Source organism: Lupinus angustifolius, chromosome LG04 (genome assembly GCF_001865875.1).
Source record: "Lupinus angustifolius cultivar Tanjil chromosome LG04, LupAngTanjil_v1.0, whole genome shotgun sequence".
In the NCBI taxonomy this organism is placed as follows: Eukaryota; Viridiplantae; Streptophyta; class Magnoliopsida; order Fabales; family Fabaceae; genus Lupinus; species Lupinus angustifolius.
The window spans coordinates 10,924,318-10,945,457 of NC_032012.1; the positions used below are offsets into that span (position 1 = coordinate 10,924,318).

The following is a 21,140-nucleotide window of genomic DNA, read 5'->3' on the forward strand; positions in this document are numbered from 1 at the left end:
CTATAGTCTTTGGTTTGATACAAGTATTGCTTACATGCAGTGTTATTAAACTCGGACCGGTTAATGACTCGGTCCGGGTACTGGGTCAATGAGTCACTGGTCCAACCACTGGGTCAATGGTTGGACCGGTTAACTCGGTTTACATTAAAATTCTAAAAATTAATTATACTGTATAACAATATTTAATAATTGTATACTCAAAATTTAAAAAACATTAGTGTACCTAATTAAAAAACCAATAAAGAAAATTTTAATACTATAAAATGACACAAGCAAGTTGAAAACATTATCAAATAATATATAAATTATACTTTAACTACAACAAAAATGTACAATAAATTTAAAATTTAATTAAACAACAAAGATTTGGTTATAACGTAAGATAACAAGTGACAAACATAATTACATATAAATTAAAAATATTTGACTTTTTCACCTCATCAATTTGGTTATTTTTTTTAATTTTGATTGACTCGGCCAGTCTAACCGGTCTGATCATCCAAATCATCAGTTTTACGCTTAAACTAACTGAGTCAAACCAATTTTGATACAAAACCGGTTAGATGAGAGACTCAAACCGGTTAGATGACCGGTTCATGGTTGAACCGGTCTGATCGGCCGGTTCGAGCCGAGTTTTATAACACTGCTTACATGAATCAAAATAAAAACAATAATTGTTGAGAGAAACCACTACACACTCAAAAAATTAGTTTTTTATTCTTAAATTATGGAATACCCTTAGTTATACCAAAAATAAAATAAAAAATAAAATCATATTATTAATAAAAATATGGCAAATATATTTATTGAATGATAATATAATTTGACAATAAGTTTGACAAAGTATTAAAAGTAGAGATGCCAACATGTACCTGTGGGAGTAATGGCATACCCAAGTCATTGGGTAGCTGAACTTGTAATTCCTTTATAAAGTCATAGTATAATATAGTAACATCATGCTAACCATAATAATTATGGTGATATTATATTATTAATTCATAAATATGATATTATATTATTGATTAGTGAAGTTATGTTATTAATATATAACTGTGATATAATATCATGTTGATTAAACAATTATTATTAAATAAATTTTCAACATAATATTGAAGTATTAACTTTATTTTTCTATATTTGTTTGAGTAAAATAAGTTGATTAATAAACAATTTAAATTGCTTTATACAATATTTATATTTCTCTAAATAACATACAAAATTATAGAAACATAATTGCATAAATTGTTTGTAACTATTTTTAGTATGTTATGAATTTCTGTGTACCTAAGTATCTACGACAATATTATTAATAATGTATTGGTCATCAAACCAGTTAGGATATTGGTACAGTGGTGTAACAATTCAATTGATGGTTCACTAACTAAACCAAGGTGAATTAAATATGCATATATAATATATTAACATTAATGTTGAATATTCAATAAAAAAACCAATAATATTTTTTATTTTCATTAAAAAATTAATTTTAAATAAAAACAAGCCGATATGACCGGATATGACCGGTACGATTCAATTGAATACAGACTAATATGACCGGTTTTAATCAATATGATTGTATGGATAGTATAATTATTGTATCACACTGATATTGAAATCGGTTCACTAGCTTACTCATTGAACCAGTCAATACGAACCAATTTTTACAATACTGATCTACCTGGAACAAACCCAACAATCACCCATACGAATTTTGGGCAAATTTAAATAAAAAATGAATTAACAAGAACGAGTGTGACTAGTGCATTATCCACGCCCATTTATATTTATTAGCATCCATAGTTGAAAATATAACAGAGCATTAGTTTTCAATGCATTCTCACAAGAAAGAGATGGCTAAACCTAATAATATTTGTCTTCATCTTTGTCTATTTTGTTATGGACCATAATAATTGGCTACTATCACTCACAAACATACTTGTGGGCCCTCGACAGGTTGAAAATGAATGTTTGTTCGCGCGTGAGTTTCACATCCTCATAAATAATCAAACCCCTAAAAATCTCGCGAGAAACCCGCAAAATACCGAGGAAAATGAAACTTAAAGACTTTCCTTCAATAAATAAATAAAAATTGAAATTATTAAATGGTTCAATGCGAAAGCGACAGCACAAAATAAAAAGATGTACCAATAATACATTGATCTAAAGATATAATACCTTACTTAATTTTTAGGATGACTAAAAAATATAAACAATATTTAAAAATGATAACCATCACCTCTGAAAGAGATTAATTCCCTACTAAAAAATCGAAAGGATCCAAGTAACAAAAATAAAAAGATGTGGTGGAGTGGACGTATGCCACGAATATTCACTATATTTGAATAACTAGTTTCGAATCCGCAACACTCCTCGCAGTTTACTTATCACTTATCACACGATAGCTTATACTGATAAGTAACTCTGCTTATACGATAAGTTATTGGACTTATCGCGATAGGTCAGTAGAAAAAGAGAGGTTATCGGTATAAATGCATCGAAGCTAGCGAGACCAAGTTTCTCTTTCTATCTCTTCTTCTTATCTGCAGCGTTTTCAAACCCTAGAATTTCTCAAAATTGAAGCTTTATGTATGATAAATCATCAAGATAAGTTATAAGTTTTTGAGAATTTTGAGGTTGCGGTGTGTTTGTGAGTTCAGATTCGGAGTTGTTGAGGTTGTGTAGTTCATTTTTGATTTGGGTGTTTGAGGATTGGTTTTCAGAAGATCGAAATTGAAGGGTTTGAGATTTGAGGAGAAGTTATGAGTTCTCTGAGTAGAGAATTGGTTTTTCTGATTCTCCAATTTCTGGAGGAAGAGAAGTTCAAAGAGTCGGTGCACAAGTAATTTTCTTTGTTTTTTTTAATTTAATTTTTACTAGTAACTTTTTATTTTTATTTTTTAATTTTTTTCATCTGCAAGTTTTAGAAATGGGTATGAAGCAATTCGTGCAACAAAATGAAGTTAAGGTTTTGGTGGTGGAACATTAATAATATTTTATTATTGTTTCTTTTACCATGAGAGAAAATAGTCTAGATCATGAATTAGTAATTGCATCAAATCTCAGTTGTTTCGAATTTTCTCTTTCTTGTATGGAATATTTACAAAATGTATGTGTATCCTAGGACATTCATGTGTTAATGACTGACTCTTAAATAAAATTAATACACGAACAGTGAATTATCTAATTGATGGGTGTATTATGAAATTAATATATTGCACTTTCTTCATTGGCTGTACTTGGTTTTTGGAAGTGTCGAAATCAATGAATTGCTTGAATATGAAAGGCTGAGATATGTAATTTCCCTTTCCTCACTTTAGAGGTTGGAATTGATGTCATAATAAAATGGACTGAATAATCTTTCTCTTTCGCCGCTGAAGATTTCATGTATTGTATATCAATGTGACTGATTGTTTCTTTCTTTTAAATGCTTGTTGATGGGGGCAGGCTTGAGAAAGAATCCGGGTTTTTCTTCAACATGAAATACTTTGAGGAAAAAGTTCAGGCTGGTGAGTGGGATGAAGTTGAGAAGTACTTGACGGGGTTTACGAAAGTTGACGACAATAGATACTCAATGAAGATATTCTTTGAAATCAGGAAGCAGAAATATCTTGAAGCACTTGATAGGTATATATTACGCGGAGTCCTTTTGGAATTTTCTACCATATTTTCGTGCTTTGTGGTATTTCACATGTTTTCTGTCTCGTGTTTTATAATTTCAGGCAAGACAGGGCATCGGCTGTGGAGATATTAGTGGGTGATCTGAAAGTTTTTTCCACATTCAATGAGGAACTATATAAAGAAATCACACAGCTGTTAACTCTGAATAATTTCAGGTAATATATAGTCTATATAGTCTAATGTAATGCAATGTAGTTTTTAGTGCCTAATCTTGTCCGTTAGGGCATGAAGATTGATGATATATGAGAACCACTCTATCTGATTCAAACATCGATTTTCTGAATCTTGATTCAAACCCATGAAACAATAACAGATTTGAGATTTTGGAGTCTCATGTTTAAGATATTGTGTCATGTTACTTTCTATGTCAGATAGACCTATGAGATTAACTAATCTGTAAGACTGATAAGTTCTTTTTGGTTTCATATATCAGAGAGAACGAGCAGCTATCCAAGTATGGTGACACCAAAACTGCACGAGGTATTATGTTGATAGAGCTAAAAAAGCTCATAGATGCAAATCCTCTCTTCCGTGATAAGCTTGTCTTCCCCACTCTCAAGTCCTCAAGATTAAGGACTTTAATCAATCAAAGGTATGATTGTTATAGTTGTAGATGATAAATAAGCTACTTAAAGCCTTCAACAATTGTCTTTCTCTCACACGAGCTTTTGCTGTGTTTTCATTTTATTTGACTTCTTCATAGATGGATTCTTTTCTGTTAATAAATGAGAAGTAAATTGTGTGGCTTTCTGTCTTCTTGATACCAAAATATTATATCTTAAATTTTTGCATGAATTATTATGTCCTCATAAATGATTGGTTCAATCATTCAATTAATGATAAGAATTTGGAAATTAATGCACACTTTTTTAGTACGTTATTGTATATTTTATTTTTTGTTTGCTATTCATTGCCTTTTCTTTTATTAATCTATTGGCCTCCGGTATCTATGTAGTTTGAACTGGCAGCACCAGCTTTGCAAAAACCCGAGGCCAAACCCAGATATAAAGACTTTATTCACAGATCACTCGTGTGCACCTCCTAATGGTCCTCTAGCACCTACACCAGTGAATCTTCCTGTTGCCGCTGTTGCAAAGCCTGCTACGTATACTTCACTTGGAGCTCATGGTGTATGATACCTTGCTTTTCGAAAAAAATTGTTCCTTACATTTTAAGTGATTAAGAATATAATTTACGATTTTGAGTAATATACTTTTTTTCATTTTTTTTTCTACAGCCCTTCCCACCTGCTGCAGCAACTGCTAATGCCAATGCTTTGGCTGGTTGGATGGCCAATGCTTCAGCTTCATCATCTGTGCAAGCGGCTGTTGTCACAGCATCAACCATACCAGTCCCACAGAATCAAGGTTGACAATGTGGTTTGCATTAAATGCTGCCGATACTTCCACAATAAATCCCATTAAATATTTCATTTACAAACCCTAGTCCTTTTTCTCTCATTTAACGTACATATGCAAAAAAAGTTGTGACTAGTGTCTTGGCATTTGTGTTTACTTGGTTTAGTGAAGAGAAGATATTAGTGGGAAATTTCACCTAGAACTTTACATATCTGAGTAATTTAACAGTGCAAGAGGGTGTAAAGACTTAAAGACTCTCCTGCCCTTTTTTGAACAGTGTCTATGTTGAAGCGTCCAAGAACTCCTCCACCAGCTCCCAGTATGATTGATTACCAGAATGCTGATCATGAACAGCTAATGAAAAGGCTTCGGCCTACTCCTTCCGTAGAGGAGGTAATTATGATAGTTTTTTCTTCAAAAATGTAAACATGTTTCGGGTATTTCATGATGCCAATAATGTTCTGCTCCCAAGCTTTAGGGCTTCTGACTTTTAATGGTTATTGACTCATGTCACTATGCTTCATTTCTATAATTTTTAGGTTTCATATCCTACAGCTCGGCAAGTTCCTTGGTCGCTGGATGATCTACCAAGAACAGTGGCTATGACTTTGCATCAAGGGTCCTCTGTGACAAGCATGGATTTTCATCCTTCTCACCAAACCTTACTTCTTGGTATCATCTATCTCACTGTTATGCTATCTGTAAAAATATATCGCACTACTAATATCCTGATAAAAAATAACTATTATGTTATTTCAAATGAGTGCAGTGGGTTCTAATAATGGTGAAATTGCCCTTTGGGAACTTGGGTTGCGAGACAGGTTGGTCTCCAAGCCATTCAAGATATGGGACAAGACAAACTGCTTGCCATTTCAGGTTTTTATTCCATTCTTCATCGAGTATTTTTATACTCTGCAATATTTCCTTTTCTACGGAACACTTAGTCACAGTCTGACCACAAAATAAGTCTTTATCTTATTATGACTTTATGATAGGCATTCATGCTTGAGAATTTTGAACCTTTGAAATCTTATAACTGAGGACTTTTGCAGGCTGCTGCGGCCAAAGATGCACCTATTTCTGTCAGCCGTGTCTCATGGAGCCCTGATGGAAACTTTGTGGGTACGTCATGTTTTGAAACCATTTTGCAGGTTGTCAGGTTCAGTATCTAACCGGTTGTGTTGTTGTAGGTGTTGCGTTTACCAAACATTTGATTCACTTATATGCCTACACCGCACCAAATGAGCTAGCCCAACGCATAGAGGTGAAGTTAATTCTTGTCAAAAGTAACCCAATTTGTGATTGCAATTTGATTTACATTTCTTTGTTGATGAAGGTTGATGCCCATATTGGTGGCGTGAATGACTTGGCATTTGCTCATCCAAATAAGCAACTCTGTATCGTGACTTGTGGAGATGATAAGTTGATAAAGGTGCACAAAATCTACTCAATGCAATTTTTGGTTATGCCAAACAATTATCTATTTTCTCAGTTTGTTTGAAGGTGAAACTTTTAACAGGTGTGGGATTTAACTGGACGAAGGCTATTTAACTTTGAGGGGCATGACACACCTGTATATTCTATTTGTCCTCACCACAAGGAGAGCATTCAGGTACAAACTTTTGAAGGTTGATAGTCCGTTGCTCTATAATTTTACCTTTCTGGGTCGTAGTCACATAATTTCCTCATACCCCCTGCATACCACGAACCAGTTCGCGAGAACCGATTCGCAGTTCTTCTATGTCTTGAAACATGATGGGTTGCGAATCAATAGGGTAAGGCGTGACTCAAAAGAAGCGAAACAAGTATTTTTTAGGGTGGTACTGCAGTAGAAGTGAGGAAGAAAGAAAACATTAATATAAGATAGGCCCTTTTTTGATAGATATGTTCTTTATTTAACTTGCTGATGTAAAACGAGTATTTTTTAGTTAGAAATGTGTAGATTTTTATCCTTTAACAATGCTTATAGATTTATTTTTAATGTATTTAGTTTAACATATTTAGTTATTCATAAAAAATATGAATAACTTTAAAAAAATTGAAGTGTATCCACTAAAATCCAAAAAACATATCAATTAAGTATACCCTAAGCGTAACATATTTTTGATGGGGCAGCATACCACGTTCCACGTATCCGTACCTGTATCGAAGAGAACCACACATTATGTTACTATGATCTGGGTAACTATGTGTGCTTTGATTTGTTAAAGTATAAAACCATTTTATTGTAGTCATTAGAAAATTACAGGGCAAATGCTCCCACTTTCCTTGACATATTTGTTGTAGTATGTAGGCACTAGACAATCAATATAGGTTGTGTGGAGTGAGACCATAACCGTATCTTGAATCACCAGAATCGCATAATCTTGATGCTGCAGTGATTCTGATGATACATATATTTGATGGATAACGTGCTGAACAGCCTCCACCAGATGATGGACAAAGGTAGTGGTCACTGGATGTGGCTGTAATCTCGGTTAGAGCTCTATGGAGACAGTGGCCGGAAACAGGTTTGGATGTGACACCACTCACTGCCCAGATGTGCACCACCGATGAAGGTTTAGGGGTGCATAGCTACTCCAGCGACGGCGAGCCTCTAAAGGTGGGATGGTCTGGCACTGAGGTTGAAGATGGTGATGTCCGTTATTTGTGAAAACATATGTATTATGATTTCAGAGGATAAGAAGCAAAGGGTGGCGGTTTGCACAGTTCTAAAAGATAGAAACCCTTATAATTTATATAACAATTAATGAGCATAACAAATAGGACAACTGCATCAAAATATGGAATCAATTATTAATTTATATATGAAATAAGGAAATAAAAATATATGTAAGTGTTCATAAACACAGAAATGATTAATATTCGTACTTATTTAAAAATCTGAAATAAAAGATGGATGAACCCTTACTAATACAATGATTAATAATTAATGTGCATAGAAATAAAATTACAGTGCATGAAAGTAAGGGGCTTAATTATATATGAAAAATGTTATATATAATTTTTAATAATTGATTATGTATGTTTCTACCCGCGATACGTTTCTATTCATGATTCATAAAATAGGCCTTCTGATCTGTGTGATTCAATTACCGATTTGATAACCATGGACCACTTGCTTGTCATTAGCATTGGCATAACACAAATCACCAATTCTAGTATGTCTAGTTCTTGAGCAGGTAGGACCATGTTATGCTTATACGATTGCTGCTGCATCCTTCCACCTCTTGTTGCATTGTTGATGACATTATATGATATTCTAGCATTTATGGTGCTCTGTATAGGGCTGGAGTTAGAAGTTAAGAAAATATAGTATTTTGGTTGCAAACATGTTATCAAGTATTTTCTTGGAAAACAATTATGTCATAAATTCCCATGCTAATCAAGATGGAAAATTCCGATTTTCGTACTGTCCCATCTTTCTAGTACCAACTTCCATTCCACACTTTCATTATTTATTTTAGTTTTATGAAGCCCGAGGGTGTTTTCTGTGTTTATGTGAAGATACTTTCTGATTGTATTATTCTTGTAAACTCTGTCTTCAATGGTCCTAAAGGTTGTTATTGTAAAACTTTGCAGTTCATATTTTCAACTGCCATAGATGGCAAAATAAAAGCCTGGTTATATGATAACATTGGTTCTAGGGTTGACTATGATGCTCCTGGTCACTGGTGTACTACAATGCTTTATAGTGCTGATGGAAGTAGGTAAGGTGGATTTGGATGGTGATAAATAATTTATTTAAGTTACATCATCAATGGATAATTGACATGTACTAAATGAAACTGTGTTAACTTATTTTCATATGTTCACCTTGTTTATGTAGATTGTTTTCTTGTGGGACAAGTAAAGATGGAGAATCATTTCTAGTTGAATGGAATGAAAGTGAAGGAGCGATTAAGAGAACATACAACGGGTTCAGAAAGAAATCTGCTGGTGTTGTGCAGTTCGACACAACCCAAAATCGCTTTTTGGCTGCTGGTGAAGACGGCCAAATCAAGTTTTGGGACATGGACAATATTAATATTCTAACAAGCACTGATGCAGATGGTGGACTACAGGTCAGTAGTTCAGGATTACTTTTTTCAACTTTCAAGTCTTCTGGAAAATAGCTTGCACTTTATGAAGGCAATATTTGATTGGATGAATTTTTTAGGGCCTTCCACGCTTGAGATTCAACAAGGAAGGAAACCTTCTTGCTGTTACTACTTTGGACAATGGATTCAAAATTCTTGCTAATGCTGTTGGTCTTAGATCCTTAAGAACAGTTGAAACTCCTGCATTTGAAGCATTGAGGTCGCCAATTGAATCTGCTGCAGTGAAGGTTGTGATATACTTCTTGATTTTTGCTTTATTCTTGATACATACATAAAAGTATGTATTTACACTGTTCACTTTGTTTATCTTATCTAGGTATCTGGTTCTTCTGTTAATATTAGTCCTGTCAATTGTAAAGTGGAAAGGAGCTCCCCTGCTAGGCCTTCTCCAATTCTTGTATGAACCTCTCTCTTTGAACTCAGTATGCGTGATTTTGATGCTCACATTATTGCCATGACTACACCTTAACAATTATGAAGTAATGTTCAAGTGCTATTATACATGTTCCTTTTGTTCTTCAAACATGCACACACAATCTTGTAGCACCGGGTCGATCCTTTTCTTCTTGTGTACTGAACTCTGTTATGCTATGCCTTCACTTGCTATGGATTGTCTTTCCGACACCTTTATCATTTAATGTCTGTATTTCTTTGTGGAATCTCTTGGTTACCCGGTTCTTTACTTTTTGACTAAGTTACTTAATTACTCATGTATCTTTATATAATTATATTTGTTTGCTACCCATTGATTGGTTTTGGCATTTTCAATGAAGAATGGGGTTGAACCCATGGGTCGAAATGTGGAGAAACCAAGAAATGCGGAAGATGTAATAGAAAGACCTAAACCATGGCAGCTGTCTGAAATTGTGGATCCTGTCCAATGTCGGTTAGCTACCATGCCTGACAACACAGATTCTTCCAGCAAGGTTTGTTGACTGATTGTATGAGGGAGATTACCATTTCTATTACAAACTGTGTTCTGTGAACTTCATTTAACTCATAATCATATATAGGTCGTTCGACTTCTATATACAAATTCTGGTGCTGGTCTTTTGGCGCTCGGCTCAAATTGTCCCATCTTTCTAGTACCAACTTCCATTCCACACTTTCATTATTTATTTTAGTTTTATGAAGCCCGAGGGTGTTTTCTGTGTTTATGTGAAGATACTTTCTGATTGTATTATTCTTGTAAACTCTGTCTTCAATGGTCCTAAAGGTTGTTATTGTAAAACTTTGCAGTTCATATTTTCAACTGCCATAGATGGCAAAATAAAAGCCTGGTTATATGATAACATTGGTTCTAGGGTTGACTATGATGCTCCTGGTCACTGGTGTACTACAATGCTTTATAGTGCTGATGGAAGTAGGTAAGGTGGATTTGGATGGTGATAAATAATTTATTTAAGTTACATCATCAATGGATAATTGACATGTACTAAATGAAACTGTGTTAACTTATTTTCATATGTTCACCTTGTTTATGTAGATTGTTTTCTTGTGGGACAAGTAAAGATGGAGAATCATTTCTAGTTGAATGGAATGAAAGTGAAGGAGCGATTAAGAGAACATACAACGGGTTCAGAAAGAAATCTGCTGGTGTTGTGCAGTTCGACACAACCCAAAATCGCTTTTTGGCTGCTGGTGAAGACGGCCAAATCAAGTTTTGGGACATGGACAATATTAATATTCTAACAAGCACTGATGCAGATGGTGGACTACAGGTCAGTAGTTCAGGATTACTTTTTTCAACTTTCAAGTCTTCTGGAAAATAGCTTGCACTTTATGAAGGCAATATTTGATTGGATGAATTTTTTAGGGCCTTCCACGCTTGAGATTCAACAAGGAAGGAAACCTTCTTGCTGTTACTACTTTGGACAATGGATTCAAAATTCTTGCTAATGCTGTTGGTCTTAGATCCTTAAGAACAGTTGAAACTCCTGCATTTGAAGCATTGAGGTCGCCAATTGAATCTGCTGCAGTGAAGGTTGTGATATACTTCTTGATTTTTGCTTTATTCTTGATACATACATAAAAGTATGTATTTACACTGTTCACTTTGTTTATCTTATCTAGGTATCTGGTTCTTCTGTTAATATTAGTCCTGTCAATTGTAAAGTGGAAAGGAGCTCCCCTGCTAGGCCTTCTCCAATTCTTGTATGAACCTCTCTCTTTGAACTCAGTATGCGTGATTTTGATGCTCACATTATTGCCATGACTACACCTTAACAATTATGAAGTAATGTTCAAGTGCTATTATACATGTTCCTTTTGTTCTTCAAACATGCACACACAATCTTGTAGCACCGGGTCGATCCTTTTCTTCTTGTGTACTGAACTCTGTTATGCTATGCCTTCACTTGCTATGGATTGTCTTTCCGACACCTTTATCATTTAATGTCTGTATTTCTTTGTGGAATCTCTTGGTTACCCGGTTCTTTACTTTTTGACTAAGTTACTTAATTACTCATGTATCTTTATATAATTATATTTGTTTGCTACCCATTGATTGGTTTTGGCATTTTCAATGAAGAATGGGGTTGAACCCATGGGTCGAAATGTGGAGAAACCAAGAAATGCGGAAGATGTAATAGAAAGACCTAAACCATGGCAGCTGTCTGAAATTGTGGATCCTGTCCAATGTCGGTTAGCTACCATGCCTGACAACACAGATTCTTCCAGCAAGGTTTGTTGACTGATTGTATGAGGGAGATTACCATTTCTATTACAAACTGTGTTCTGTGAACTTCATTTAACTCATAATCATATATAGGTCGTTCGACTTCTATATACAAATTCTGGTGCTGGTCTTTTGGCGCTCGGCTCAAATGGTGTTCAGAAGCTATGGAAGTGGTCTCGCAATGAACAGAATCCCACTGGAAAAGTAATATTACACAATTTTCTTTACCCCTCTCCAATCTTTTCTTTATGGTTTTCATTATTTTCATCTTGCAATAAAGAACAGAAATCTGAAGTTCATACAATTACAGGCCACCGCCAGTGTTGTTCCACAACATTGGCAACCCAACAATGGTCTTCTTATGACAAATGATATCACGGGAGTTAACCTTGATGATGCAGTTCCTTGCATTGCACTATCGAAGAACGATTCATATGTTATGTCTGCATGTGGCGGAAAGGTTTCATTATTTAACATGATGACATTCAAGGTATATATCCAGAGAAACAACCCTGATTTTCTGTATTCAGTTGCCAAGTTTACGGTTTTTTATGGTTTACATTCGTGTAGGTAATGACTACATTCATGCCACCGCCTCCTGCCTCTACCTATCTAGCTTTTCACCCTCAGGATAACAACATCATAGCCATTGGGATGGAGGATTCAACCATTCACATTTATAATGTTAGAGTGGATGAGGTGATTACTGTCTTTAACTTCTTCCTTTGTTCATTTAAAGATTTATACTATTGCTTTTAAGTGCACTCATGTATTTTTTGTCGGCACTATCTTCTAGGTGAAATCAAAATTGAGAGGCCACCAAAAGCGAATTAGTGGCTTAGCCTTTTCAACTAATCTTAACATCCTGGTTTCATCTGGTGCTGATGCTCAAGTAAGCCTTTTTAACTGTTCTCTATTAATTTCAGATTCAGAATGACATGGAAACCCTCCCATGCAAATTATTTAATTTCTAATATTTGTTTTGGAGGATTAGAGATATTTATGTCGGTTATCCATATTTACGTTATTTGCGATTATTCAATGTTATTAGATCTACTTACCGGTGTAAAGTACAGCATAATAGGCTTGCTCGTCTATTCTGAACTATTATGCAATTAAATAACAATGTACTTCATTAAAATTATTTGATTGGAATGAACCAAATTGGAAGGTGCAAAATACTTACCTTTTTAGTTTCTCATAAGCTTGTGGTGTGCTTCATTGACATTATTTCTTTACAGCTATGTGTGTGGAGCATTGATACATGGGAAAAAAGGAAATCAGTTCCATTACAACTACCAGCTGGAAAAACGCCTGTTGGTGACACTCGAGTGCAGTTCAATTCCGACCAAATCCGCTTGTTGGTAGCCCATGAGACTCAGTTGGCAATATACGATGCCTCGAAGATGGATCGCATTCAGCAGGTAGTAATTTTATTCTAGTATTGATAGCACTCCGCATCTGGTTGCTGACACTGTTATAACTGAAATATATTAATTAATTTGCTGCAGTGGGTTCCACAAGACGTTCTTCCTGCTCCAATATCGAATGCATGTTATTCTTGCAACAGTCGATTAATATATGCTACATTTTGTGATGGCAACACTGGGGTTTTTGATGCCGATAGCTTGAGACTAAAATGTCGAATTGCATTGTCAACATACTTGTCGCCAACTGCTTTAAATGGGTAAGTTTCATGGTAATGTTTGGACACAGTTTGTAGTCTTTTGTTTTATCGAGTATTGAACATTTATTTAAGGATCTATTGCCAAATGTTACTTTCATTTCCATGCAGTATGTATATATAGTAAACCAACAATTCAATCCTTCAAAGAATATTGCATTGCCAAATAAGTCCACCCATTAAGTCTTTATAAGTTTTTGAGTGCCACTACAATGGTCTTTTTAAGGAGTTAAGTCACCAAATAAGTAAAAAGGGCGGCCCAATATACAAGGCTCCCACCTAGTGGAGTCTGGAGAGAGTATATGTATGCAACTTTACCCCACAAGCAGAGAGGTTGTTTTCATGATTTGAACCCGTGACCTCTTGACTACAAAGCAGGAGTAATAACCTTATAGTTGCGCCGAGGCTGACGTATAAGTCACCAAATGTCTTTCAATTTAATATTCTTACTATTGCTTGTTAACTGTCTGGATTTGACACATTTTGTTGTTTTTTCAATGCATAAAATATTAATATTGTATTAGGCATTATCAATGGCAATTTGATATTCAAATATTGTATTGGAACATGACTCATAATTTATGTTTGGTTGTTGTATATAATGCAGAAGCCAAGGTGTATATCCTGTTGTTGCTGCAGCTCATCCACTAGATCCTAATCAATTTGGTGTTGGATTGAGTGATGGGTCAGTGAAAGTGATAGAACCCAATGAATCAGAGGGTAAATGGGGAACTAATCCACCTTTGGATAATGGAATTGGTAGAACAGCATCATCATCTACAACAAGTAACCATACACCAGATCAAGCTCAAAGATAAGAACATTCATTATATTACATTAGCATATTCTTTCCATCTGTAATTTCATCAGCCTAGTTCTTTTTTTATCGGCAAATGTTAGTATTTGTTATGGGTGAGACTCGAACCCTCAACCTCCTTCACTTTACCCTTCATCCTAACCTTCAAACGACCTTATACCTTAATTTGCTCTAGTCAAGTAATTTACATTATTTATACTTTTATTGTAATAATGTTGCTGTTTATTTGTTGATGACAATGTGAATGTGTTCATTCTCCTTACATTTGTTGGAATGAAATGTGTTTGTCATATAGTGTGATTATGTATTGCTGCTTAGGGAATATGTCAGAAAGATGAAAATGAATCTTCTCATGTATTCACCTAAAAGATAGAAATAGACATTAATATTATAAATGAATTTTCACAAATGAATTATTACAAATAAAATTTTGTGTCTAACTTATTTGCATAAAAGGAAAGGTAAAGGGTTTAAGTAGTACTATTATAATTACACAAGATCTATAGTCCTGAGAGGGAACATGTTTTCAATGGCACTATCAATGTTTTGTTGTTGTTGATATTCTTCAATAAAGTCAAAGTTATACATGAATGAATTAGCGGTTCAACAGGTGGTTCACTAATTAAACTGTATACCGGTGAAATTAGATATTCATATTGGGACTGGTTCACCAGTCGGTATGAAACGGTTTTAACAACACTGATCAATGGTATTCCTCACTTTTTTGGTGAAGAACTAATTTTTTGAGATGTGGTTGTTCCTCCAACAAATTACAAGAATCAAATTCATTGATCTCTTTGATGATCTGGGGTATTACACTTTAGAACAATGATTTGTTGGTGCTCACAATTCATTTCAACATGCTTACTAAAGTTGGGAAAGTTACAAATCTCATGCGTTTTGTTTGGGGTTAAAATAATGGCACTTCAGTTTATATTCATAATGATGGGAAAGAAATAAAACTTCTGCGGTACCATAACTTTGTGTCATTTCATGTGCTAAAAGATGTGATTAACTACAAAAATTAAAATATTTAATAATTACAACTTTAATTTAAATAATTATTTTTCATATCCGAATTGATGATATATAGTATATTTATCAGTATACTTATTTATTTATGTATGAATAAAATATCTCCTGATATAAAGAAATAATTTATCTTCTCTATTCATTAAAATTATGACATGTGTCATAATTAATCATTTTCTACAAAAATATTTCTAAAACTAAACAACATTGTACATATGCTATACTTTTACTGACCGAATGAATTAAATTATCCTTGAGGAAATACTTTATTATATGTATTCTATTTTTTTGTATTTGTTAACATTAATTATCGTTTGTTTGATTGGATTGAATTATATTGCACCATATAAAACTAAAGGAAGTTGTACCAAGAGTTTATTTCCCTTTCAAGAAAAAGTATATAAAAATTATAGAATAATTGAAAAATAAAAATATATTTCTCTTTTAACTTTTAAGTTGTACCTCCTTTTATGTTGCATTATTGCCTATTTTCACTACGTGTTGTTAAAAATATTCACTTCATATCATATCAATAAAAAAATGTTAACTAAAGATTATTTCATTTGTAATTAAATTGTTTAAAAATAAAAAAAAAACAATAAAACAAATGACATAAGTTTTTGAAGACTCTCTTAATTATGTGATAATTGCTTGTTTGGGAGTGCATGCTTCTTAACATATATATATCTTATTGAATTCAATTTGATGTTGTTTCTTAAAATTATTAAAACCGGAAAAACATAAATAAAAATAGTAAAAGTTGTTTTCTTTTTTATTCTCTAACATATTTTTTGAAATTAAGTCCATATTATTTTTAATATGAAAGAGTTTATAAAATTTGGTAAAATTTTGAATTATTAAAAAAGCGCTTTAAAATAAAAGCTTTCTTGTTCAAAAAATTATATTTCAAAACAAAAATTCTTAAAAGAAATAACTTTTAAACACAAATGGATTACGTATATTAAAGAGAAAGTGTATATAGTGAGAACTTTAACGTATTATATTATGAGACATAAGAACAATGGTTAGACTGAAATAACCTATAACATTAATTCTCATCTATAAAAATCAAAGTGATTGATTTTTTTTCCAGTTTTTGAACTCCATATTTGTTTGATATTAATACTTTAGTTTTTTAGTATAGATATTATTTTGAAATCATTATTTTAATATAATAATTAATGGTTTTCATTTCTTATGAGTTGATATATATATATACATATATATATACATATATATATACATATACATATACATATACATATACATATACATATACATATACATATACATATACATATACATATACATATACATATACATATACATATACATATACATATACATATACATATACATATACATATACATATACATATACATATACATATACATATACATATACATATACATATACATATACATATACATATACATATACATATACATATACATATACATATACATATACATATACATATACATATACATATACATATACATATACATATACATATACATATACATATACATATACATATACATATACATATACATATACATATACATATACATATACATATACATATACATATACATATACATATACATATACATATACATATACATATACATATACATATACATATACATATACATATACATATACATATACATATACATATACATATACATATACATATACATATACATATACATATACATATACATATACATATACATATACATATACATATACATATACATATACATATACATATACATATACATATACATATACATATACATATACATATACATATACATATACATATACATATACATATACATATACATATACATATACATATACATATACATATACATATACATATACATATACATATACATATACATATACATATACATATACATATACATATACATATACATATACATATACATATACATATACATATACATATACATATACATATACATATACATATACATATACATATACATATACATATACATATACATATACATATACATATACATATACATATACATATACATATACATATACATATACATATACATATACATATACATATACATATACATATACATATACATATACATATACATATACATATACATATACATATACATATACATATACATATACATATACATATACATATACATATACATATACATATACATATACATATACATATACATATACATATACATATACATATACATATACATATACATATACATATACATATACATATACATATACATATACATATACATATACATATACATATACATATACATATACATATACATATACATATACATATACATATACATATACATATACATATACATATACATATACATATACATATACATATACATATACATATACATATACATATACATATACATATACATATACATATACATATACATATACATATACATATACATATACATATACATATACATATACATATACATATACATATACATATACATATACATATACATATACATATACATATACATATACATATACATATACATATACATATACATATACATATACATATACATATACATATACATATACATATACATATACATATACATATACATATACATATACATATACATATACATATACATATACATATACATATACATATACATATACATATACATATACATATACATATACATATACATATACATATACATATACATATACATATACATATACATATACATATACATATACATATACATATACATATACATATACATATACATATACATATACATATACATATACATATACATATACATATACATATACATATACATATACATATACATATACATATACATATACATATACATATACATATACATATACATATACATATACATATACATATACATATACATATACATATACATATACATATACATATACATATACATATACATATACATATACATATACATATACATATACATATACATATACATATACATATACATATACATATACATATACATATACATATACATATACATATACATATACATATACATATACATATACATATACATATACATATACATATACATATACATATACATATACATATACATATACATATACATATACATATACATATACATATACATATACATATACATATACATATACATATACATATACATATACATATACATATACATATACATATACATATACATATACATATACATATACATATACATATACATATACATATACATATACATATACATATACATATACATATACATATACATATACATATACATATACATATACATATACATATACATATACATATACATATACATATACATATACATATACATATACATATACATATACATATACATATACATATACATATACATATACATATACATATACATATACATATACATATACATATACATATACATATACATATACATATACATATACATATACATATACATATACATATACATATACATATACATATACATATACATATACATATACATATACATATACATATACATATACATATACATATACATATACATATACATATACATATACATATACATATACATATACATATACATATACATATACATATACATATACATATACATATACATATACATATACATATACATATACATATACATATACATATACATATACATATACATATACATATACATATACATATACATATACATATACATATACATATACATATACATATACATATACATATACATATACATATACATATACATATACATATACATATACATATACATATACATATACATATACATATACATATACATATACATATACATATACATATACATATACATATACATATACATATACATATACATATACATATACATATACATATACATATACATATACATATACATATACATATACATATACATATACATATACATATACATATACATATACATATACATATACATATACATATACATATACATATACATATACATATACATATACATATACATATACATATACATATACATATACATATACATATACATATACATATACATATACATATACATATACATATACATATACATATACATATACATATACATATACATATACATATACATATACATATACATATACATATACATATACATATACATATACATATACATATACATATACATATACATATACATATACATATACATATACATATACATATACATATACATATACATATACATATACATATACATATACATATACATATACATATACATATACATATACATATACATATACATATACATATACATATACATATACATATACATATACATATACATATACATATACATATACATATACATATACATATACATATACATATACATATACATATACATATACATATACATATACATATACATATACATATACATATACATATACATATACATATACATATACATATACATATACATATACATATACATATACATATACATATACATATACATATACATATACATATACATATACATATACATATACATATACATATACATATACATATACATATACATATACATATACATATACATATACATATACATATACATATACATATACATATACATATACATATACATATACATATACATATACATATACATATACATATACATATACATATACATATACATATACATATACATATACATATACATATACATATACATATACATATACATATACATATACATATACATATACATATACATATACATATACATATACATATACATATACATATACATATACATATACATATACATATACATATACATATACATATACATATACATATACATATACATATACATATACATATACATATACATATACATATACATATACATATACATATACATATACATATACATATACATATACATATACATATACATATACATATACATATACATATACATATACATATACATATACATATACATATACATATACATATACATATACATATACATATACATATACATATACATATACATATACATATACATATACATATACATATACATATACATATACATATACATATACATATACATATACATATACATATACATATACATATACATATACATATACATATACATATACATATACATATACATATACATATACATATACATATACATATACATATACATATACATATACATATACATATACATATACATATACATATACATATACATATACATATACATATACATATACATATCCTCATCCTCATCCTCATCCTATCCTCATCCTCATTCTCGTCCTCATCCTATCCTCATCCTGATCCTCATTCTCATCTTCTTCCTCATCCTCATTCTCATCCTCTTCCTCATCCTCATCCTCGTCGCCATCCTCATCATATTCTCATCCTCATCCTATCCTCAACCACATTCTCGTCCTCATCCTATCCTCATCCTCCTCCTCCTCCTATCCTCATAGTCATCCTCATACCCATCCTATCCTCATCATCATCCCCATCCTCATCCTCATCCTCATCCTATCCTCATCCTCATCCTCTCCTCATTCTCGTCCTCATCCTATCCTCGTCCTCTTCCTCATCCTCATCCT

The 21,140-nt window shown here is 30.4% G+C and overlaps 1 protein-coding gene across 1 annotated transcript; it reads left to right on the forward strand.

Annotated features, from left to right (window-relative positions):
- On the forward strand, window positions 2,483-14,606 carry LOC109345832 (topless-related protein 3-like). Its single transcript, XM_019585058.1, has 25 exons — window positions 2,483-2,839; window positions 3,445-3,624; window positions 3,720-3,833; window positions 4,112-4,270; window positions 4,634-4,808; window positions 4,916-5,045; window positions 5,314-5,429; window positions 5,576-5,708; window positions 5,806-5,912; window positions 6,089-6,158; window positions 6,227-6,300; window positions 6,373-6,468; window positions 6,556-6,648; window positions 8,619-8,746; window positions 8,866-9,100; window positions 9,196-9,363; window positions 9,453-9,533; window positions 9,910-10,062; window positions 11,907-12,017; window positions 12,124-12,303; window positions 12,384-12,512; window positions 12,610-12,705; window positions 13,055-13,237; window positions 13,325-13,500; window positions 14,105-14,606. Exons 1-25 carry the CDS (start codon window positions 2,760-2,762, stop codon window positions 14,313-14,315), a joined length of 3,378 nt encoding a protein of 1,125 aa, XP_019440603.1. The 5' UTR covers window positions 2,483-2,759; the 3' UTR covers window positions 14,316-14,606.